This window comes from Lutra lutra, chromosome 17 (genome assembly GCF_902655055.1).
Source record: "Lutra lutra chromosome 17, mLutLut1.2, whole genome shotgun sequence".
Classification (NCBI taxonomy): domain Eukaryota; kingdom Metazoa; phylum Chordata; class Mammalia; order Carnivora; family Mustelidae; genus Lutra; species Lutra lutra.
This window is the reverse complement of record NC_062294.1, coordinates 60,130,029-60,151,802: the sequence shown is the minus strand read 5'-3', so window position 1 is coordinate 60,151,802 and position 21,774 is coordinate 60,130,029. Positions and strand designations below refer to the sequence as shown.

Below are 21,774 nucleotides of genomic sequence, written 5' to 3'. Positions count from 1 at the left end.
AAGGAAAGGAAAGCGGCAGGGGGAGGAAGGAAGGAAGGAAGGAAGGAAGGAAGGAAGGAAGGAAGGAAGGAGAAGAAGGAGAGAGAGAGAAAGAAAAAGACTAGCCTGACAGGACAAGGCTCAGCATGACCACAGTTTAGTGGAGGGCAGTGTAAGGCTCAAGATATGGGGGAAGGCAGATAATCATGGTCACTGTTCCCCTAAGGCCCCAGTGTGGGCCAGTGACCATTCCTACGCACTGGGAGGGGCAGGTTTGAGAAGGGTAGAGGAAGTGAGGCATAACAGGGGCCAAGCACACAGGTGGGAAGGACCTCAATGAAGTGGGGAGGAGATTGGTGGGGAGATGGCTCAGGACATCAGACCCAGCTCAAGGGGTCATGAGAGCTCCAGGAGCTCCAGTCCAAGATGCAGAAAAGGTTGCATATGACTTGAGCCACGTGCTGCTTGACAGTTGCCTTTGCCTCTGAATCCCATGGGCTCCCAAGAAAGTGGGGGATTGTCTGCATTTCACAGCTGTGCAGACTGAGAATGGCACTCTCATGATGCCATTCTAAAGGAAGATGGGAATGAGGCCAGAGTGTATACCAGATCAGAGGAGAAAGGATGAGTCCAGGAGGGGTGAACAGTGGCTCAGAGGCCTGTGGGGTACCCAGGAGTTGCCACAGAAGACCTGCATCTAAGGGTCTTTGGGAGTGGGTTCAGCAAGAATCCTCTCTCTGCAGGAGTTGTGAGGTTCTAGAATAAAAGGTCTGGCAATGCTGGGAGGAGACAAGTGAGTATGAGAGGACAATATGTGTGGTCATAGTATATGACACATAGCTGCCAAGTCTTGGAGATGGTGGGACTAGATGATCCACCAAACTGGAGTCAGTATTTCTGGCCACTATTGGTGACCCCAGCCTAGACTCCCTGGCCTGGATCCACAAAGACTCATATCGAGATAGAAGTCCTGTTTGGGGCCACCCCATGCTATCCTCCCTACTAGATCTCCTGGGCTGACCCCACACCTCTGGCTACCAAGGGAGTAACAGGTATCACAGATACCCAGTGGACCTCAGACAGGCTACATACCTACCCTTTCACTCTCAGAATGACGTGGTCAAAGCCAAGTGTCTGCAGCTCTGTCACGACACACAGTGATGGCATGTATGCAGTCTGCTAAGATGAAACAGGCATCAGACTGTTACCGTGCACACGTTTGACAAATTTTTATCAGGAAGCCTCTCTGGACTGTGATGTTAAACCCTCTGACCCAGGACCTGGAGGCTGGGAGGGGAGGCTGAGGCTGTGGACTTCCACAGTGCCCTGCAAGGATTTACACAATGTGCGTCCATTCAACTTCCAATTTTGGGTCTTTTTTGTTCCCAAGTAAAGAGACCACTACCACCCCTGGGTTTGAGGACTGAGGTGAGGATGGGCCCTGGTCTGCTGAGGGCCACAGGGAGAAACCTGGGCCCCACCCCACCCATCCAACTCAGTGTCCTAGGATGGGAGGGTGCACACACACATGGCCTTAGGTGACAGCAAATCCTCTTTCCAACTCAGGAAGTGAACAAGTGGGCACTTGCCCACCAGACCCTGCAGAAACAAGTAGTCCCGTCTGGTCTCTTCCAAACCTGTTGTCGTCATCACCTCTTGTTAGGGCAGTGGGGACATAAAGGGTCCTGTAGCAGTGCTTTGGTAACAACGGGACATGGTCATTGCTGAGGCTGCCATGAGAAACTGAATAAAAAAGCATGGCTCAAGAGCCACCACCTTGATGTCTGTCTTCCTCTGCCCACCCAGGGAACTGCCACCTCTACTTGCCCCACCCACTGGGAGACTGCCATGTGCACACAACCAGGCCTGACATCACCCAGCTCTCACACCAGCAGACCAGAGCACGGGTGCCAGAGCATGGGGGCAGAGTGGTGAGCTGTCTGGATACTGGGCCTGTGGCCTGGATTCAAGTGCTGGCTCTGCTATGTACAACTCATCCCCTCTCTCTGCCTCAGTTTCCTCATCTGTAAGGTGGGGACACCAGCCACAGTAGCCTGGCAGGTACTCCTCAGTGTAGTATAGGTACTATGAGTGTAGCCTCACAAGCCTGGCAACTGGCACGTGTTGGCGCTTATCAAGATCCTGCCATCAGGATGCTGCAAATTCCCTCTGGAGGCCTGAATCGCTCTCTCTTGTGTTCTTTGTCCCAGAGGTGGAAGATAGGACCTAGACCCAAGGTCAACCCCAGACCCGCACATGAGCTCCTGTCCACTGGGTCCACTTCCAGGAGATCTGGAGGAAGGGGGCCTTGGAGGACTATCCTGAGGGTTGGCCTGGTGGCCAGTTTGTGCATGGGCAGGGGAAATGTCGAGGGCTGCTTCCCCAGCATTCCAGCACTCCCCTGCCTCACCTGAGCATCCACAGTCATAATGGCAATGAAACGGCACTCTGACTCCCAAGTCTCTGCCCTACTGAAGTCCCAGCTTCCGAATGGGGGGACGATCCCCTGATATTTCTGCAGCCTGACCACTTAGAGCTGGAGTGAGCTGTGGCTGAAATGGCAAACATCGTCACACGTGCAGACAGAACCACAGTGCACATACGGTCTCCTCCAAAATGTGGATATGGAGGGAACACAGCTGTGTTACGACAAGCCAGGGAAGGCTGGAACGGTGAACTCAGGCTTCAGCAGGCTTCGAGACTGCGGCTGGACCGGAGGCAGGAGTGGGCCCCGCTTCCCTCCCCAGTGAGCCCTCTGATGAGGCCACGGAAGAAGGCCTGGCCTGGGGGCAGAGGCCTGCCCCACGCCGGGGTCTCCGCACAGGTTTCTCTCCTGTGTGGATCCTCTGGTGGTGGAAGAGGGCTGGGCGCTCGCGGAAGGCGCGGCCACAGTGTGAGCACACGAAGGGCTTCTCGCCCGTGTGGATGCGTCGGTGGCTGAGCAACACCGCGCCCTTGGCGAAAGCCTTCCCGCAGTCCCCGCAGCGGAAGGGCCGCTCGCCCGTGTGCAGCAGCTGATGCTGCGTGAGGTTAGAGCTATGACTGAAGGCGCGGCCGCACTGTGCACAGGCGAAGGGCTTCTCGCCCGTGTGCACACGCTGGTGCTTGAAGAGAGAAGAACCCTGGCTGAAGGCAGCCCCACAAAGGGCACAGGTGTAAGGCTTCTCCCCCGTGTGCGTGCGCTCGTGCTGAATCAGGTGTGAGTTGCGGCAGAAACGGCGGCCACACTGGGCGCATGCGTAGGGCCGCCCGCCTGCGTGGATCTTGCGGTGCTGGCTGAGGTTGGAGCCGTGGCTGAAGGCCTTGCCACACTCGCCGCAGCGGAAGGACTTCTCGGCGGTGTGTATGCGCTGGTGCCTCACCAGCGAGGAGCTGTGCCGGAAGGCCTTGCCGCAGGCCGGGCATGCGTATGGCGTCTCCCCACTGTGGATGCGCTGGTGCTGCGTCAGGTGTGAGGTCTGGCTGAAGGCCTTGCCGCACTGCGCACACTCGTAGGGCCGCTCCCCAGTGTGCGTGCGCAGGTGCTTGAGCAGGTCGGAGCTCTTCACGAACACCTTGTTGCACGCCCTGCATTCGAAGGGCTTCTCCCCGGGGAGGAGGCCAGGGCCCATGTGGAGGGCCTTGCCCAGCTGATCCCAGGCTGGGGGCTCCTGGGCAGCAGGGTGTCCATGAGACTTGTGGCTAGCCGGACTCTTTCCTCCTTCCCCAGAGGTGAGACCAGCCTCAAATTCTGGAATTTTGGAGAAACCTCTCCGAGAGGCCTCCCGCCCACATGCCCTTAGCTGCTTACCTGGCATGGGGCGAGTCACAAGGGCCTTCTCCCTAGGGGGGTAGTCCTCAGCTGGCCTCAGTGGGGAGGTCAGGCGCAGACTGACACTGGCCTCCCCACTGCCAGGACCTAGCAGGAGCTGTTCCCAATAGATTACAGACACCCCTGTGGGTTTTTTCTCCTGAGAGGGGGAAATGCCCTGCCAGCCCTCCAGGCTCTTCCCGTGCTCACAGATGCCAGTGAAGGGGAGGACCCTTGTAGATGCTGGAGGGGAGCCATCATGGAAGGACCCTGGCAGCTCTGCTTCTGCTGGAACAACCCTGTCGTATGCCAGATGATGGGAACCTAAAGGCACAGAAATGGCAGATCCTGGGTCACCCTGGCCAAGAGGGGATTACTGGGCCAGGCCTAGTGTTCAGGCAAAGGGGATGCCAAGGATTAGGTGTGCAAGGTGGGGAGAAGAGCAGTAGCCAGACACCAGTCTATATCATTCCCTCTGGCCCCGGGAACTCCTCAAGCTTGCTTTTCCTCCTTACACTAATGGCTACCTGATGCTACAGGCTTTACTCACAAACTCATTTCCCCAGGCCTCTCCCCTGGCATGGTCAACTCCATGAGAGCAGGACCAGGAACATCCTGGGAAAGGCTGCACCCCGGTGCCTGGAATGGGCTGCTCTGGGAGCTCCCCTTTAACGGGCAAGCCAAGACCAGAGCCTCCAAGAGGGGCTGATGATAGAAGGAGAACGGGAAGGAGTCAGGTGGGAGGCAGGAGATGAGAGTGTCCAGGAGGGCAGGGAAAGGGAGACAGAAGCCTGGCCATTGGTGGGCCCAAGTTCACACTCTCCAAGTCCCCACTCACCAGGGCTGGGCTTCCTAGGAGCATTCCTGACTGGTGTCACAACTGTCCCACTGAGAACCCAGGGCTCCTCACCACGCTCAAGCTGAATGACCACCCGTGGTCGTGAGGCAGAGAGTCCTGTGAGAAAAGACAAGCAAGTGAAGGGCCAGGCCTGGCACAACGGGTAATAGGAGCCAGGACTTTATGGGACACAGATGGTGTCATCTGGTCAATGAAGAAAACCACACCACAGGGCAGGACTCACAGGAAAAGAGCATTGGTTCCCGTGAGGAGAACCCAGTTGGCAGTAGCAGATGAAAGGGGCTGAGCCTGGACACAGAGGTGCCACAGTGGGACAGGGACATTTGGCCAGCTGGTGTGAGGCTGCTTGTAGGCCAACGGGAAATGCGGGGTTAGTGCTGGCAACAGCTGAGCTTCCCGTGGAAAACCCAGGGCCTTACCCAGTGAGGCCACAAGTGCGAAGTTCTCTAGCATCACGTGGCAGTACAAGGCCTTCTGGGCTGCGTCCAGGAGCTCCCACTCCTCCTGGGAGAAGTACACGGCCACATCCTCAAAGGCCATCAGGCCCTACAACAGTGGGCAGGGGAAGATGGACACAATCTAAGCTATGGTTCTATGACCCAGGACCCACCTCCCTGGCCCAATGGCTACCCTTCCCATGTCCCTCAGAGGCTTACCTTCCTCGCCCTGACCCCCTCCTCCCCCGGGCTCTGCAACTGTGCCGATTAAACTTCCCTCCTCTCCCCTAAACCCTACCTGTCTAGGGCATAGATGCTTTCTCGGCCTCCACACTGGTCACTTACACAAGGCAGCCAGAGCAAGCTCACAGCATTCAGATGGCTGCCACCCCAAAGGCAGGCCCAGGTGCCCCTTGTGCTCCAGGCTTTGCACAAACTGACCCTCCCAGACATGCCCTTAGCTCTTCTTGTAACTAGCGATTGTACAAGTCCCAGCTATGGACCTGCCGGGACACGCCCATGTCTGGAGGGATGCCATCTTCTGCAGAACGTGCCTGACATCCCAAGGCTGCTCCTCCAGCTTGAGGACTGGCTGATCCCCTCCAGTCACTATAGGAGGGGGCCCAGGGATCCAGTGGCCACACAGGAAGTCAGTTTCCTCTTCCCTCCATAACTACGCACACCCCACCCCTCCATTTCCTTGGCCAAAACCCCTGCCTTCAGCCACTTGCCAGACTTCCTCCCAGAACCCCAGAGGCTACCGACCTGTCTTCATCTCCCTGGAGAGCTACCCATCCCTGGCTGAGTCCACGAGATTCCTTCCTCCTAAATGGGATTCCCAGGCCCTGCCTTGGCTCGGAATATCAGGACCGTGTCCTTGGACATCTGCAGTTTCGGGTCCACGTGATGATACCTCTGCTCTGGGACATACTCTTAAGCCTGCTTTCCCCTCAGATTCCTGTTTCTGATACAGCAGTTCTATTCTTCCGGGTGTTCAGGCCAAAAACCCTGGGACTGTGCTCCGCTGGGGCCCCTCGCTCCCCCACCGCACCTGAGACATCGGATCTATCCCGAACCCACCACGTTTCCCATCTCCACCGGCCCAGTGCGCTGCAAGTGGCGACTCGGACCACCTACTGTGGCACTGCCTGCTCCCTGCGCGCGCGGCCACCCCGGTCTGCGTCTTTTCTCCGCCAAGCACACGCGGCGACACTTTAAAAGCCCTAACTTGAAGCATGTCCGGTCTCCGTCGAACCCTCCACGGTCCCCGACGCCAGCTCCTCGGCCTACCATTTCTGTCCGGGGCTCACGTCAGAAGCCCAGCTCCGGGAGCAGCCAGGCTCAGTCTCCCCTCCCGGCTTTTGCACGTGCGGCGTCCTCCGCCTGCAACTTCCTTCCACCCTCACCCCCTTGGCCGCCAGGACGGGGGATCTCACACGTGCACGCCCCACCCCCCCCATGGCCTGAACACCGGGGCCTGGGACAAACCGAGACGGGAGACAAAACGTCCCGATGGGGCCCCTCCCTGAGTCGGGATTCGGGTCCCTCTAGGAGCGACCTAGGCGGGTGGTTGGGGGGTGGGGGAGGGAGTCCGACGCCTCCTCGACTCACCTGCGCCGGGTCTGTCAGCGCCGCGGTCGCCATCAGAGCCTGCACTTGGGGACGCGCAGAAAGCGACGGACGAAGCGAACGTCCCGATTCCGGGCCTCAGTCTCCCCGTCCGTCCAGGGCACAGACGCCCCGGAGCCCAGGACGCCGCCTCCCCTGCCGCCCGGGGGTCGGAGAACACGTGACGCGGGCCACCGCCCCACAGCCCCGCGGGGCGGCCCAGGCTACACCCGGAGAAACCGAGGTTCGGGGGGCGCGACGGCCGCCGGCGCCCACGCCATGCGCCCAACCGCCCTCCGCTCACGCCCTCGTCGCCGCCGTCGCCTCGGGTCTCCACGCCTCCTGGAACCCCGCCTGTGCCCGCCGCGCTCGGGTCCCCAACACCGGTGTGGCCCCGCGCCCCGCTGCAAAGTGACAGTCCCCGGACGCCGGAAGTCCAGCCCCCGCAAGCCCTCATTGGCCCAATGCGCGCTGCGGACGCACGCGCGCCGCCTTCTGGGAAGCGTAGTTCCCGCCCGCTCTGCAGCCAGGCTGGCGTCGCTCTTTCGGATCTCCGCGCAGCACGCTGGGAAATGGAGTCCCGCAGGCGTGTCCCCGCTTCCGCCGGCCCGCGCGCGTTGGGTGGCTAGTTGGCGTCCTGGGACCCGTGACGGCACCCGAGCGGCCCGAGGCTAAATGCTGCACGCGCGGAAGCGGGAACCGCTGAGGTGCCAGGAGGCGACCCCAGCCCGGGGCTTTAAGGACAAAGCCCAGTGGGAGGGGCGGGCCAGAAGGGGTGGCGCTGGGGCAGCGAGCCCGGGAATGCGACCCCAGGTTCACCTCTGGAGGCCTGTGCTTCGTTTGGCCTCTCTGTGGACTGTGAAGGGTTAACACCAGTTTTGCAGCCCCTGCACCAAGGGGTGCAAGCCCCCGGCCTCAATTACTTCCATACATACAGGCACGCATGCATGCATACAGACAGACAGACGTGGTACAGTAACGTTACCCAGCGCCTTGTTGCCCACTTTGGTAAGGAGATAGGGAATTCATCTTCGTCAAGCTCATTCATTCTTTCTGCCTTCCTTACTCTCTTTCTCCCTCCTTATACATGCATCTGTCTCAGCCATGACTATCTTTGGAATGTAAATCCTGGAAATGCAAGAGAGCCCATCAATTTTGGAATATTCGTTTTTTGTTTTTGTGGGGTTTTTTTAAGATTTATTCATTTATTTGACAGAGATCACAAGTAGGCATAGAGGCAGGCAGAGATGGGTGGGGGGAAGCAGGCTCCCCGCTGAGGAGAGAGTGCAACGTGGGGCTCAATCCCAGGACCCCAGGACCATGACCCAGGCCAAAGGCAGAGGTTTTAACCCACTGAGCCACCCAGGTGCCCCAGGAATATTCGTTTGTTAAGTATTGCTCACTTTGAAAGAATTTAAGGAAATCTAACATCTTAAACTCATGATTTAATCAAAAGCTTAGAGGCATTAACATTTCAAGCACTGTTTGAATGTTTGGAGACATTTAATTTCTTAAAACGTTATTTTAAAATTATCCCTGTAGGGGCGCCTGGGTGGCTCAGTGGGTTAAAGCCTCTGCCTTCCGCTCAGGTCATGATCCCAGGGTCCTGGGATCGAGCCCCGAATCGAGCCCCGCATCGGGCTCTCTGCTCGGCGGGGAGCCTGCTTCCTCCTCTCTCTCTGCCTGCCTCTCTGCCTACTTGTGATTTCTGTCAAATAAATAAATAAAATCTTTAAAAAATAATAAAATTATCCCTGTAATGTGTAATTACTTAGACTCCAGGGTTCCTGATTGCCTAATATTTAGAGATATGCTAATTGTTTGATAAATTCATAATTTAATGAATTGGAAATGAAATAAAAATGTCAACTTCCTCTGTACACAAAATAGTTCCATATCCCTGGCTCGGATCTCCCCTGAACAAGATTGAACTGCCGGGTGGGGGTGGGGGCTGTTATCTGGTGCCGGTGGTTGGACTCCAAACAACCCGGTGGGACCTCTGTGAATCCCCCTGTACACCTGTAAACTAGATAATAGTAGACACTTGCATTCTGCGGAATTGTGCTGAGCACCAGTTCTTTCCTTGGCTGGGCTGAGCCTACTGATGAGCCCACTGAAGGCACTCTTCATTTCTACTGGTGTTGTTTCCTTCAAGCCTTCACTTTTGACCTTTCCATAGTTTCCATCTCTCCACTTACATTATCCATCTATTCCTGCATTTTGTCTGCTTTTTCCACTACAGCCCTTAACATCTTTCTTAATCATTGTTATTTTACATCCTGATAGTTCCAACCTCAGTGTCCTATGTGATTGTCATTGTGATGATTGCTTTGTGTGTCCTCAGATTTTCTTTTTTTCTTGCCTTTTGACATGCCTTGTCAGTTGCTGCTGAAAGCCAGACATATGTTTGGTAACAGGAAGTAAGGTAAACAGGAGGTTCGTGTGAGGATTTATGGTAATGTGGTAGGAGCAGGGCTGAACTTGCTTGCTGTAGTTATGGACACCAGAGGCTTCAGATTCCTCCTGTGCGCTAGTTTTCATCTCTTCTCCAGACTTTGTGCTCCGAAGAGTATTCTTCACAGAGAGTCCCTGTCTTGCATCTCCTTTAGCTGTAACCCAGTGTTGTTACACTGCAGCTCCACGGATGCCGTGTCAGGTGTTCGAGGGCAGGAGCATACTAAATCTTCCAGTGAAATCTCAGTCTTCAGTGGGACTGAGTCTCAGGAGCACATCTCTACCGCTGTAGTTTCTTTTACTTCCTGACCCCAACTGCCTTCCCTGGCTACGGCATTCTCAGTGTATTTCCCTGAAGCCCTAGCACCTGTTGACTATGACCTCTCAATTAGGTGAGAGAAGAAGGGTAGAGTGACCTGGAATGGGAGCAGCGTCCTTCACCCAGCTGGAAAGAGCTCTAGCAGCTTTACTCCTGGTAGTATATGTCTTTGTAGGGAAAAGGCTCTGCGTCTATTTCATAATGGTTATGTTTCTGGTCATATGACAGCTCCTCTTCCTCTGCTCCACGCTAACAACCGAAAAACAGAGAAATGCCAGTTAACTGAGTGCATATTGGACACAACCAGGATGAAGTCCATGGAGTCAGTGCCAAGGGGACAGGAATTATGTTGACTGCGCGCCTCCACAGCCTAGACTGGGGGACCCCACGCAGGTGTGAGTACAGACTGACATGGTAGGCCTCTTGCTCACTTATCTGTTTGGGGGATTTGGTACAGCCTTAGCCTCTGCTGACAAGGGAGCACCATGTTGGGGAGCAGGTCTAGGCAGTGGTTATACCTGGACTGCAACCCCTTGGAGGGAACACATTGCTGTCATTAAATAGCACATTAACAAGACATTTCAAAGACATGTGGCCAAGTCAGGACACATTAAGGGGAGTCTGGTGTTAAAGGACCTAGGAGAAAGAGAGGAGGGTTGAGGGGAAAGGATGAAATATGAGGCCACGGAAGTTGGGCACAGCCAGGGGCTGGGAATCAGGAGAGAAAAGGAGAGTGGAAGGACATTCTGGAGTGTCTACTATTTGAAAAGACACAACAACAAGCCCAAATGGAGTGATTTGCCCCCATCAAGATGGCAAACTAAGACAATTGAACCAATGTGCCAAAGTAATAGAATATGTATAAGTTCCTTGATATATATGCAAGCTCCCTGTCCCCACACCCCAATACACTAAATAAAAGTTTTCTAGGGAGCCTAGGGAAGCTCTGTCCGTTAAACATCTGACTGTTAATCTCAGCTCAAGTCATGATCTCAGTGTCTTGGGATCCAGCCCCACATTGGGCTACCTTTCCCACTCTTGCTCCCTCTCTCCCAAATAAATACATAAAATCTCCCCCCCCCCCCAAAAAAAAGCAACATGGAAGAAGAGGAGTCAGAGCTTAGGCCCAAGCTAGGTCAGGCTGACCTGAGTTTGCAGCTTGGTTCCTCCGACTATAACCTGCATGATCTTGGGCCCTGATGTCCCATGATTTCGGTTTCTTCACATCTCAATTACTGGAGTGAGATTGCACAGCTTGTGGTTTTGGGGAGTATCAACATTCAGCCCCTGGCCCAGGCAGCTTTGCATTAATGTTGGGCACCTCCCTGACTTATGGAAAACACTGAACCTGTCTTGGGCCACACCCTTAACAGTGTTATAGCCCTACACACGTGGGAGCCAGAAAGTGCCTCTAGCCACCGGCGTCCTCTCCCACTCCATCCCAGTTCAGAGGGTTCCATTCTTTTTTTTTTTTAAGATTTTATTTATTTATTTGATAGATGGAGATCACAAGTAGGTAGAGAGGCAGGCAGAGAGAGAGAGGAAAGGAAGCAGGCTCCCCACTAAGCAGAGAACCTGATGGGGGCTTGATCCCAGGACCCTGAGATCATGACCTGAGCTGAAGGCAAAGGCTTAACCCACTGAGCCACCCAGGTGCCCCTATAGCAATTTTTTTTGTGGTGGATCCTAGGGTCGTCTCATTTGAGTGACAGGCCTGGATTATATAATAACCAGCCAATTAAGCCTGTCCTTTCCTGCATTCAAAATGCCTACATGGGGGCGCCTAGGTGGCTCTTTTCTCTAAATAAATAAATGAATAAAATCTTAACAACAACCCCCTCAAGCCCGCAAATGCATGCACCCTAGGAAACTTCAACAGGATTTCTGTTCTAGAGACACAGGTCACATAAGGACAAGCAGCTGCTTTTGCACAAGGGCAATCAGCACACCACATTTAACTCTTCCTCTTCTGGGTTGTAACCACAGACAAACTGCTGGATATTTGGGAGGGAGTGGGCCCTGGGTGGGCCTGGGTTGCAGTGGGACACCTGGTCAGGACACCTAAGGTCCATCCTCCCATTGCTCATGCCTAACCTCTAGCAGGAGCTGTGGATTTCCTGGCTTGAGACCGTCAGGCACTATTGGAGTTTTCCTTCTGGTCCCTGAGGAGGCCACATTTGGACTCAGAGTCAGGGATAACCCCCTGGCACGGTGCTAGGCCCTGCTGAGTACACTGAGGGACTTGAAGGTGTTTTGCTTGCCCGGCAGGAATTTATAATCACATTACTTCGTCTTACAACACAGGATAATTAGACGAGTTTGCCTTCACTGAATATTGAATTCTGTAGTTCTGCTTGGACTGGTGCAGCCGGCCCTTGAGCTGTGGCAGACCCTCACTGCCCTGTGACGGTCAACAGACACCTACCCTCCAGCTCAGCTATTCTTTGAGGGATTTAGCCACGGAAATGAAAGCACGTGACCACAAAGTCCTAGTACGTGAGGGGCACCTCAGTAGAGCGTGTGAATCTTGAACTTGGGGTCAGGAATTTAAGCCTACATTGGGTATAGAGATTGCTTAAATAATCTTTTTAAAATTTTCTTTTAAAAATCCTGGTATAGGGCGCCTGGGTGGCTCAGTGGGTTAAGCCGCTGCCTTCGGCTCAGGTCATGGTCTCAGGGTCCTGGGATCGAGTCCCGCATCGGGCTCTCTGCTCAGCAGGGAGCCTGCTTCCCTTCCCCTCTCTCTGCCTGCCTCTCTGTCTACTTGTGATCTCTCTCTCTGTCAAATAAATAAATAAAAAATCTTAAAAAAAAATAAAATAAAATAAAAATAAAAATCCTGGTATAAATATTCATAGCACCTTTATCCATAACAGCTAAAAGTTGGAGACAGCCCTGATGAATAACAACTGGTGAGTGGAATAAACACATAGTAGTACAGTAGTATCTCCTACAGTGAGGTACAACTCAGTAAGGGATGACACAATGGTATGTTACAACACGGATCCATCTCCCAAAATTCTGGTGAGTGAAAGAACACACAAAACAGTCCATACAGTATAGATTATCCCCTTCATATGACGTGCTAGAAAAGACAACCCTAACCGATAGTGGCAGAAAGCAAGTCCTCAGTAGTGGCCTGACACATGGGTTGGAGGAGACAGAGTTGGAAGTTAACGAAAAGTAAACTTTAGATGTGATGAGAACGTTCAGTATTGTAAGTGTGGCCATTTCATATGTGTATGCATTTGTAAAACTCACCTATACAGTTAAAAAAGTATTTTGGGGCATCGGGCTGGCTTAGACAGTAGAACATCTGAATCTTGATCTCCAGGTTGTGAATTTGAGCCCCACGCTGGGTGTAGAGATTACTTTTAAGAATTAGGAGCATTTGGGGTGCCTGGGTGGCTCAGTGGGTTAAAGCCTCTGCCTTCGCTCAGGTCATGGTCTCAGGGTCCTGGGATCGGGCCCCGCATCGGGCTCCTTGCTCAGTGGAGAGCCTGCTTCTCTCTCTGCCTCTGCCTGCCTCTCTGCCTGCTTGTGCTCTCCATCTGTTAAGTAAATAAATAAATACAATCTTTAAAAAAAAAAAAAGAAGTTAACAGGGTGCATGGAGCACTGGGTGTAGTGCATAAACAATGAATTTTCCAACACTGAAAAGAAATTAAAAGATAAATAAATAATTTTTAAAAAGATAAAAAAATTAAAAATAAAGAAGAAGTTAACAGGGGCCAGGGCAAGGGGGAATGGAGAGTTATTGTTTAATGGGCAAAGTTGCTGCTCAGGTGATGGAAAACTTTTGGAAATAGATAGTGGTGATGGTTTTACAACATTATGAATGCAATTAACGTCATGGGACTGTACACTTAAAAATGGTTAAAATGAAAACTACTGTGTTTTAACTACTGTGTTTTAAATACACTACTGCATATTTAACTACAATTTTTAGTGTAGTAGTAATTATAATCTGAAATTACTTCCCCCCCAAAAAAAACTGTTTTAGATTCCTCTGCTATCTGAAAATGAAGTGTCAGTGAAAAAACACATTTTTGTGGAAAAAGGAAGTCAAAAGAGGAGATAGGAGATGGAGCAACAGAAGCAAGAGGTTGGAGTGATGTGAGGAAAGGAAGTCAAGCGCCAAGGAATGAAGGCTCCCTCAACAAGCTGGAAAAGGTAATGAACAGATTTTCTCCTAGAGCCTCAAAAGAAACCAGCTATGGTAACACCTTGATTTTTGCCCATCTAAATTAATTTCATCTGGCCTCCAGAATTGGAAGAGTAAAAAAAAAAAAATTAAAAATTAAAAAAAAATTGGAAGAGTAAACTTGTGTCGTTTTAAGCCAGTCGGTTGGTTTATGGTAATTTATTACAGCAGCAATGAGAAACTAGCACAATCCGGGGCGCCTGGGTGGCTCAGTGGGTTAAGCCTCTGCCTTCGGCGGCTCAGGTCATGATCCCAGGGTCCTGGGATCAAGCCCCACATCAGGCTCTCTCCTCAGCGGGGAGCCTGCTTCCTCCTCTCTCTCTGCCTGCCTCTCTGCCTACTTGTGATCTCTCTCTGTCAAATAAATAAATAAAATCTTAAAAAAAAAGAAACTAGCACAATCCCTGCATAGCTCACATATCCTAAAATGCAGGATTTTAGGGGCGCCTGGGTGGCTCAGTGGGTTAAGCCTCTGCCTTCAGCTCAGGTCATGATCCCAGGGTCCTGGGATCGAGCCCTGCATCGGGTTCTCTGCTCAGCGGGAAGCCTGCTTCCCCTCCTCTCGCTCTCTCTCTCTCTGCCTGCCTCTCTGCCTACTTGTGATCTCTCTCTCTGTCGAATAAATAAATAAAATATTTTTTTAAAAATAAATAAAATGCAGGATTTTAGAGGTGGGCAGGCACTTGTCCCCTCTGGGGATTTGGAGCCCTAGTGTTACCAGCTTTCCACCCTGTTTGGCACTCCTGTTACTAGCACTGAGGCCCGAGGGAATCCCATTTGCAGACAGGTTAGTGGACATCTTTGGGGTCATTATATTCTGCCTACCACAGTACAAGAATATACTTTTTTAAAAATTTTGAACACTGCCTATATGGCTACTTGCAAAGTCAGGATGAGGGCGTTTTATTCTTTGATAGATGTCAACAATGATTCTGGAAAGACGTGTTTCCAACTTGCCCTCCCCTGGCAGTGCTATGAGAGCCTTGGGATGATGATGATGATGATGATGATGATGATAAGGATAACAAGAGCTGTCTTGTTTGTTTAGTAGTGTTATCCTTACAAACAGAAGTTACTTTACCAGCAAAAATGGGCTTATTTGGGAATAGGAGAGAATTACAATTCTGGACATGCAAGATACAGCAAAACTGTAGGCAAATGTAACAAAGGAGAAGAACGTTATTATACGGAGAGGACGAAGGGGGTTAGGAGGAGCTGTTCTGAAGGAAAGTCCAGCGGAGAAGAGTTCAGGGTGACGATGGGCTCTCGCCGGCTGAGGCGCAGGGCCCACTCACTGCTGTAGGAGATGCAGTGCGCGTCTTTTCCGTCGGGGCCTGTAGCTGAGGATTCTTGGCTGCTGAAGCTTCTTCTGTCGCTAATTCTTGACTCGCAGCCGTACCAAGCGAGAGCTCGCCCTTTCACACTTTAGTGGGGCTCCCTTTCCTGGGTTTCACAGCACTATGTGCCTGGCCTGTGCTAAATACTTCTCCTGTCACGTCTCGCGAGGAAAGGTGCAGCAGTGACCAAATCTCGTCACCGGATTTCGAGTTAGAGCTGTTTCTGGGAGCGCGTCCGAATCCCCGAGGGACTGTCCAGGCACGGAATGTTCAGGCTCGTCCCAGAAGGTTCTGACCGGGGAAATGCAGAAGTGAAGCTGTGCCCCAGGGGCCCCCTCCGGGCTGGTCCTTCCTCCAGAGCGCGGGCCCTGCATCTCTGCGGGAGGAACCCGGGGTAGCCCCGTCAGAGCAAGCGTAAGCACAACCGGGGTAGCCCCGTCAGAGCAAGCGTAAGCACAGCACCGCCACTCGGCACCGCGGGCTCCCCTTCCCAGCAGCCCTTGCGGGGCCACTCGGACGTCGCCAAGCGGAACGCGCGGGCGCCCTACGCGAGGCCTGCGCGCGGCAGAAACTACAACGACCAGAAGGCCACGGGGACGGCGGCGACCCGCCACCAATCCCAGCCCCGAAGAGGGGCTATATCCTGCGGCTCGCCGGGCTTCCGGCGTCTCCCTCGAGCACGTTCGTCTTGCCCTTTCCCCGTCCTCGGGGAGTTGACCTCCCGCAGGCGCCTCCTTGGGACCCAGCCGTGGGGTGCGGGGTGGCGGGGCGAGAAGGCTGGGATGAGTTGCCCCGCTCCGTCCCAGTCGTGATCTCCGGTAACGGGGCCCTCCGCACTCGCCCGCCGTCCCCTCTGACTGAGGCCCCGATTGCGACGGGCGGCGTGCGGGCACCCTGCCCGGCGGAGGTGTGGGCCTCGGCTGCGCACTCAAGGCCTGCCCGGGTCCCATGGCGGCGGCGGCGCTGGTGGACCTGGCGCGGGTGAGTGGGGTCCACGGTAGAAGGGAGTGGGGAGTCCCTGGACCCTTCCTCCACCTTCACTTCTTTTGCTTCGCTGCTGCGACCCTCGGATCACCCCAAGCCTGAGGTCCTGAGTCCCGGCCGGAGTTTCTGTGGGAATTTTCACGATTCTGGAATCCAGTGGGACAAGATCTGGAAAGCTGTTTCAGACACAGGGACCGGGATGTGCAAATGCTCAGAGACGAGACTGAGCTGGGAGTATTCGGGGAACCACAGGCCTCCGTTATTTATATCCGGTGGGCCGGAGTCAGGCCTGGACATGGCAGCCTGGGGAGCTTGGCCTGAAGGTGGTGGGAGCCACGGAAGGTTTGGAGTAGAGATGTTCACAGGCTCCCTTTGGCTGCAGAGTGGAAAACAGAGGTAGGGTGGGGTAGGAGGTGAAGTTGAGGGGGCAGAAAGGGAGGCTTATAAAGATGCTCTTTTACTAGATTAGGTGGGTGATGGTGTCAATCCAGGTCCAACCTGAAGTTGGGAGAAATGGTTGGGTTTTGGATCTTTCAAGTCAGCCAGACTTTGTGATGTGCAGAGAAGTGGAGGAGCCTGGGCTAGCTTGGCAGGTCTTAGTTACGCTGAGGAATTCAGCTTGGAGACATCCAGTCAGCCTGTGAGCTGCAGTGGAGCTCTGGCTCACATTTGAGAGGGGGCATCTTTAGCTTATGGTGAAGATGTCCTACAAGGGCATCTGAGGACTGGGTGGCTGGCCTGGGTACTGGGCGGGGTCGGTGGATGTCACAAAGTCAGATGAAGGGAGGAGGAGCCCCAAGAGAAGGTGTGTGTGAGAGGGGGTCCAGAAAGTGACCAAGATCCCTGGGACAGAGGCTAAGATATTGGAGATGCAAGTAACATGACAGTGGAACTGGGACTCGTGTTTAGTCAACTCTCTGTGGGCTCACAGGCATTTCTTGGCCACCCTCTGTGGGGTCTGAGTGTTTCAGTCAGGATGACAGGTTAGTTCAGTGGCAGTAGGCTGAGTGTCCTAGGCTTGGGGGGGGGGGGGTTGCGTCAGAAGGAAAGAGGAATACTGAGGCTGGTGAGGGGACAGCATGAATAAAGGCAGAGAGACTTGGAGGTCCCAGAAGTCTTTGTGGCCTAGTCTGGATGGCTAAGTGTTAAAGGTAGGAATAGGACCAGTTAGAGAAACTGAAGGAAAGCTGGGTGCCACCTCTGGAAGTGGGGACTTTTAGAAGTCTGGGTCAGGATGGGATCCTGGTTGACCTCACCAAGTTAGCCACATTTTAGACACCATTTGTAGAGTGATCTGTAGGGTTGCTGGGAGGAAGAATGGGCCATGGGATAGTGGTAGGGTCTGGAGATGTGTGGTACAAAGACGGACATGCACATGCAGGGGTGTATGAATTGATGGACTGGAGTCCTGGTACTGGGGGCCTACGCGAGATGAGCCCCAGTTTCGTTGTTCTGGGAGGCAGGATCTGGGGAGCCAAGAGAATCGTCTGGTAGGAGGCAGTGAGGCCTCACGACCAGGCTCAGACCTTGTGGCAACTATCTGCCCACCTCCCTGCTGTGTGAAGGAGGACACAGTGATCAGTGGGACACGAGGAGACAATAGCCCCCATGGCTTTGGAGCTCAGGGAGAAGGGTGACCTAGGAGTTTGTTGGCAGGGTTGATTTGGGAGTCAGAGACTACCCACGAGAAAGATGGCAGCATGTAGGGTCACGGGCTCAGGTCTGGATGGGTTCATTTGTGGGTTTTTTGGTAGTTTTCTTGCTGCCCTGTCCTCACCATGGCTGACTTAGCTGTCTTCACCATGACAGGACTGGGGGACCTTTGAGGACATGGCCATGTACTTCTTCCAGGAGGAGTGGGAGCTCCTTGATGAGACTCAGAGGCGCCTGTACCACAATGTGATGCTGGAGACCTTGGCGCTTGTGGCCTCAATCGGTAAGGCCCTCTCACCCCAGCTTGCTGTTCTGGTCTCTGTCCTTCCTCTTCTCCCGGGAACAGCTCTGTGTTCTGACAGCTGAGCAGCTGGGCTATCTGCTGTGTGTGCAGAGCTGGGGCACAGGCACAGCCTGCTCCTTCCCCTGAGGAGCCCCAATATCTGTTTCCCTTCCTGCAGAAGGGCTCAGGACCGAGGGGCTCCGTCTGGTTGCCTGAGTTTGTCTAGATCAGTGGGACCTCTGTGCCTAGGTTCTCCCCAGCCCCCACTTTTTTATATCAGACATTTCCAGGAGCCGGGCTTTGTCATGGACTATAGACATGGACATCGTCACTACCTGCCACTGGGCTCTTCCTAGGAGATGCTCCTCACAGGCTTATTTTGTAACACTGGGTTTTCTCCCTAGTTGCGGAGATGACGTGAGCTCCCTCTTGTCTATCACAGGGTAGGTTGCCCTTGGCTGGGCCAGACACTCACCCGCTCTGTCTTTTTCCCAGGACTTAGAACTTTCAGGTCTTGCATGGTTGCTCACCTGGAACAGGACAGAGAAGGCTGGGAGCCTGACAGGGTGCACATAGCTCCATATACCACAGAAGAGGCTGGGAGGGGGTCTGGCTCTGATGAGTGGGAGCTGGAGCAGACATGACACTGGGGCTGGGTTCACACTGTACTACTTGCCCTGTATCCACTGGCCTTTGCTGCTGGGGCCAGTACCCGTACCTTACTCCATTTTCCTCCTTGTTTTAGACAACGCATTCTCGCCATTTCTACTTTGTCTGTGTACAGTGCTCTGATCTGTGTCTTCCTTATTCCCCTCCACTCCTCCTTTTACAGGGATGTCCCACCTTAGCCCACGGTCAGTGTATTATGAGATGTGCATATATCCTCATAGAGGCTTTAAGCACCAGATGCCTGGTTGCAGCTGGATTTTTCTGTGCTCGAGGAGACTCTGTGACCCCTGTTCCTGTCCGAGATCTGGGGCCTGCCTGTATTGGGTCCTGCTGAGAGCTGAGAGGTTGCAGTTCCTGCCTCTCCTCCCAGCCAGAACCCTCACGTGTGTTCTCACGTCCTGGATCTTCACCTTCAGTGCCTTTCCTGGGCCCTGTCCTGCACCACAAGCTCTACCTCCCCCTGACTTGATCCTGCAGACTCACTTCTAAATTTGTCAGATGCACATCTGGGAGGGGGCTGCCCCCTCCCAACAAAGCCTATATACACTTCGCTGGTATTTCTCTGCTTTCAGGTTGCTGGTGTGGAGTGGAGGAAGCCCCTCTTGAACAGGGTGTTTCTGTAGAAGGAGCGTACCATTTCAGGACCCCTAAGGCATATCCTTCTACCCTGAAGGCCAACACCTGTGACATGTGTGGCTTGGTCTCAAAAGACATTACACCTGGCTAAGCGTCAGGGAAGTCACCCTACGCAGAAACCATACAAGTGTGAGGCATTTGGGAGAGGCTTCTGGCTCAATAAGCTCTCACCAGTGCCAGCAGGAGCCCAGTAGAGAAAAACGCTTCACAGGTAGCAAACGTGCTAAGGATGTCCTGGACGGCCTCGACCTCCTGCAGCACCGGCCACCCACAGCATGGGGATACCACACAGGCACCAGGCACAAGGAGGCCTTCCAGCTGCCAGCAGCAGAGAGGCCACACCACACAGAAGTCCTTCAAGTGCAGCAGCTGTGGGAGCAGCTTTCTGAAGGCTCTCATGCTCCTAGATCATCTGCTCACTCATTCCAAAGAGAGACCCTGCAGATGCCCAGCACGGGGAAATGCCCCTGAAGAGCAGGCCACCATTGTTCATCACCCGAAAACCCCAATGGGGAGACATCCCGTGTGTGTAAGGAATGTGGGAAGGCCTTCAGTCACCTTTTGAAACTGAGGACACATGAGAAAGTTCCTATTGGAAAAGTGTATCACGGTTGCAGTGAGTGTGGGAAAGCCGTCACCCAGAAGTACACACTCGCTTGGCACCGGAGAGTCCACTGAAGAATGGCCTTATGCCTGTGGCCACTGTGGGAAGACCTTCACTTGCAGCTTCAGTGTCGCTTGCCATCAGGAAGTTACGACAAAGAAAGGCCTTGTAAGTGCAGACCGTGCCGGAGTCTCCAGCTGCATCACCAGTTTTGTGGAGCACCAGAAAATACACACTGGGGCAAGGCCTTGTACGTGCAGTAAATGCGGGAAAGCCTTCATTAACAGTTCTTATCTTCATTGGCATCCGAAAGTTCACAACAAGGGCATCTGGGTGGCTCAGTGGGTTAAAGCCTCTGCCTTCAACTGGGGTCATGATCCCAGGGTCCTGGGATCGAGCCTCGCATCAGGCTCTCCACTCAGCAGGGAGCCTTCTTCCCCCTTTCTCTGCCTGCCTCTCTGCCTACTTGTGATCTCTGTCAAACAGTGTGGGAAAGCCTTCAGCTGGCCCTCTAATCTTGTTGCACACCAGTGAATCCATAATGGAGAAAAGCCTTATGAGTGTAACAAGTGTGGAAAAGTCTTTAATCAAAGCTTTGCCCTCATTCAGCACCAGAAGGTTCATACCAGAGATAGGCCTTATGAGTACAGTGAGTGTGAAAAAGCCTTCAGCTATAGCTCCAACCTTGTTACACACCAGATAGTTCACACTGGAAAGAGGCTTTACAAGTGCAGCCAGTGTGGGAGAGCCTTCAGTACAAGATCCAACCTCAGTCGGCACCAGAGAGTTCACACTGAAGAAAAGTCTTATGTGTGTACTGAGTGTGGAAAAGCTTTCCGCTACAGGTCAGACCTCTCTCAGCACCAGAAAGGTCACCGGAAAAGAGCCATCTGAGTGCAGTGGACATAGGAATGCCTTCAGCCAGAGCCCCAGCCTCACTCAGCACCACAAGGTTTATACCAAAGAAAGGTCTAAGGAGTGTGGCAAATGTGGAAAACCACTAACTAACTGGGGCATTTTCTTTGTCCACCTTAAGAGCCCACATTGGGCTCTCTGCCTACTTGTGATCTCGATCTGTCAAATAAATAAATAAAATCTTTTTTTAAAAAAAGAGTTCACTCCCGAGAAAACTTATGTGAAAGGAAGCTTTGGGAAGAAGCCATAAGCCAAATATTGAAAAATATCCTAACACCCCTCCCAGGAGATCGCCAGATACCTGGGAAGCTTTCAGGAACTATATCACACTTTCTAATCTGTCCAGGTGCTTTGCCAGATTATGTCATATGCCAGATGGCATCTCACTTCTACAGGTTGGCGGGGCCCCCCACAGCCTGTCATCTCAGCATATTCAGGGAAGGCTGATTTTGTCCTCACTCATTCCCAGGAGGGAGACATGAGTGATGGGAGCTCTTTGGGGTGGCCTCATTTTCCATCTCTGCCCTGTCCCCAGTGGTTCAAGCATGGACCTGATTGACCTCTTCTCTCCAGGACTTTCCAGAAATAGCTTCCCTCTTTTGTGGGTAATTTTTTTTTAAAAGATTTACATATTTATTTGAAAGAGAGCAACCACAAATGGGGGGGGGTAGCAGGGAGAGGGAAAGGAAGAATCGGGGCTTGATCCCAGGACCCTGGGATCATGACCTGAGCTGAAGACAGACGCTTAAATGACTGAGCCCCCCAGGCACCCTTTTGATATTGTCTACAGATGGTGCCTGCGATGGATCTGTCCAGTCTCCAAATCACCCAACCCTGGAACTGCCTGCCTCACTTTTTTTTTTTTTTTTTTTTTTTTTTAGATTTATTTACTTAATATTTATTTGACAGAGAGCGATCACAAGTAGGCAAAGAGGCAGGCAGAGAGGAAGAAGCAGGCTCCCCACTGAGCAGAGAGCCTGACGCGGGGCTCGATCCCAGGACCCCGAGACTATGACCTGAGCCGAAGGCAGCGGCCCAACCCG

At 53.2% G+C, this 21,774-nt stretch overlaps 2 protein-coding genes and 1 long non-coding RNA gene across 6 annotated transcripts in view; 1 reads left to right on the top strand and 2 right to left on the bottom strand.

Annotated features, from left to right (window-relative positions):
• Positions 1-1,193: 1,193 nt before the first annotated feature.
• Positions 1,194-21,774, bottom strand: part of LOC125089021 (zinc finger protein 324A-like) — a 34,341-nt gene continuing 13,760 nt past the window's right edge. Inside the window, exons 1-4 of one of the 2 annotated variants that reach the window (XM_047710775.1) lie at positions 6,677-7,794; positions 5,048-5,174; positions 4,608-4,724; positions 1,194-4,093 (exon numbers count right to left, since the gene is read on the bottom strand). In XM_047710775.1, coding sequence (XP_047566731.1) covers positions 2,658-4,093; positions 4,608-4,724; positions 5,048-5,174; positions 6,677-6,709 — 1,713 coding nt within the window. In that variant the 5' untranslated portion in view covers positions 6,710-7,794 and the 3' untranslated portion in view covers positions 1,194-2,657. Of the gene's footprint in view, positions 4,094-4,607; positions 4,725-5,047; positions 5,175-6,676; positions 7,795-21,774 lie in introns of those variants that run through there. The other variant, XM_047710776.1, reaches the window with a different exon arrangement.
• LOC125089042 (uncharacterized) lies at positions 8,494-12,863 on the bottom strand. Its single transcript, XR_007123835.1, has 2 exons — positions 12,708-12,863; positions 8,494-9,695 (listed from the first exon to the last, which is right to left on the bottom strand). It is a non-coding gene; the product is annotated as an uncharacterized LOC125089042 (long non-coding RNA).
• Positions 15,540-20,855, top strand: LOC125089035 (zinc finger protein 552-like). Of its 3 annotated transcripts, none has more exons than XM_047710826.1 (3): positions 15,540-15,968; positions 17,781-17,907; positions 18,740-19,141. In XM_047710826.1, exons 1-3 carry the CDS (start codon positions 15,936-15,938, stop codon positions 19,063-19,065), a joined length of 486 nt encoding a protein of 161 aa, XP_047566782.1. In that variant the 5' UTR covers positions 15,540-15,935; the 3' UTR covers positions 19,066-19,141. The 3 variants fall into 3 exon arrangements, with proteins under 3 accessions (XP_047566782.1, XP_047566785.1, XP_047566783.1); XM_047710829.1 differs by lacking the exon at positions 18,740-19,141 and adding an exon at positions 18,403-18,725; XM_047710827.1 differs by lacking the exon at positions 18,740-19,141 and adding an exon at positions 19,149-20,855 and having other exon boundaries at positions 15,547-15,968.

Excerpts from the sequence above, each read along its gene's own strand:
- LOC125089035 (XM_047710826.1), top strand. The coding sequence starts at position 15,936 with ATGGCGGCGGCGGCGCTGGTGGACCTGGCGCGG. Across the intron at positions 15,969-17,780 it reads CGCTGGTGGACCTGGCGCGG|GACTGGGGGACCTTTGAGGA; the intron begins GTGAGTGGGGTC and ends TCACCATGACAG. Across the intron at positions 17,908-18,739 it reads GGCGCTTGTGGCCTCAATCG|GGATGTCCCACCTTAGCCCA; the intron begins GTAAGGCCCTCT and ends CTCCTTTTACAG.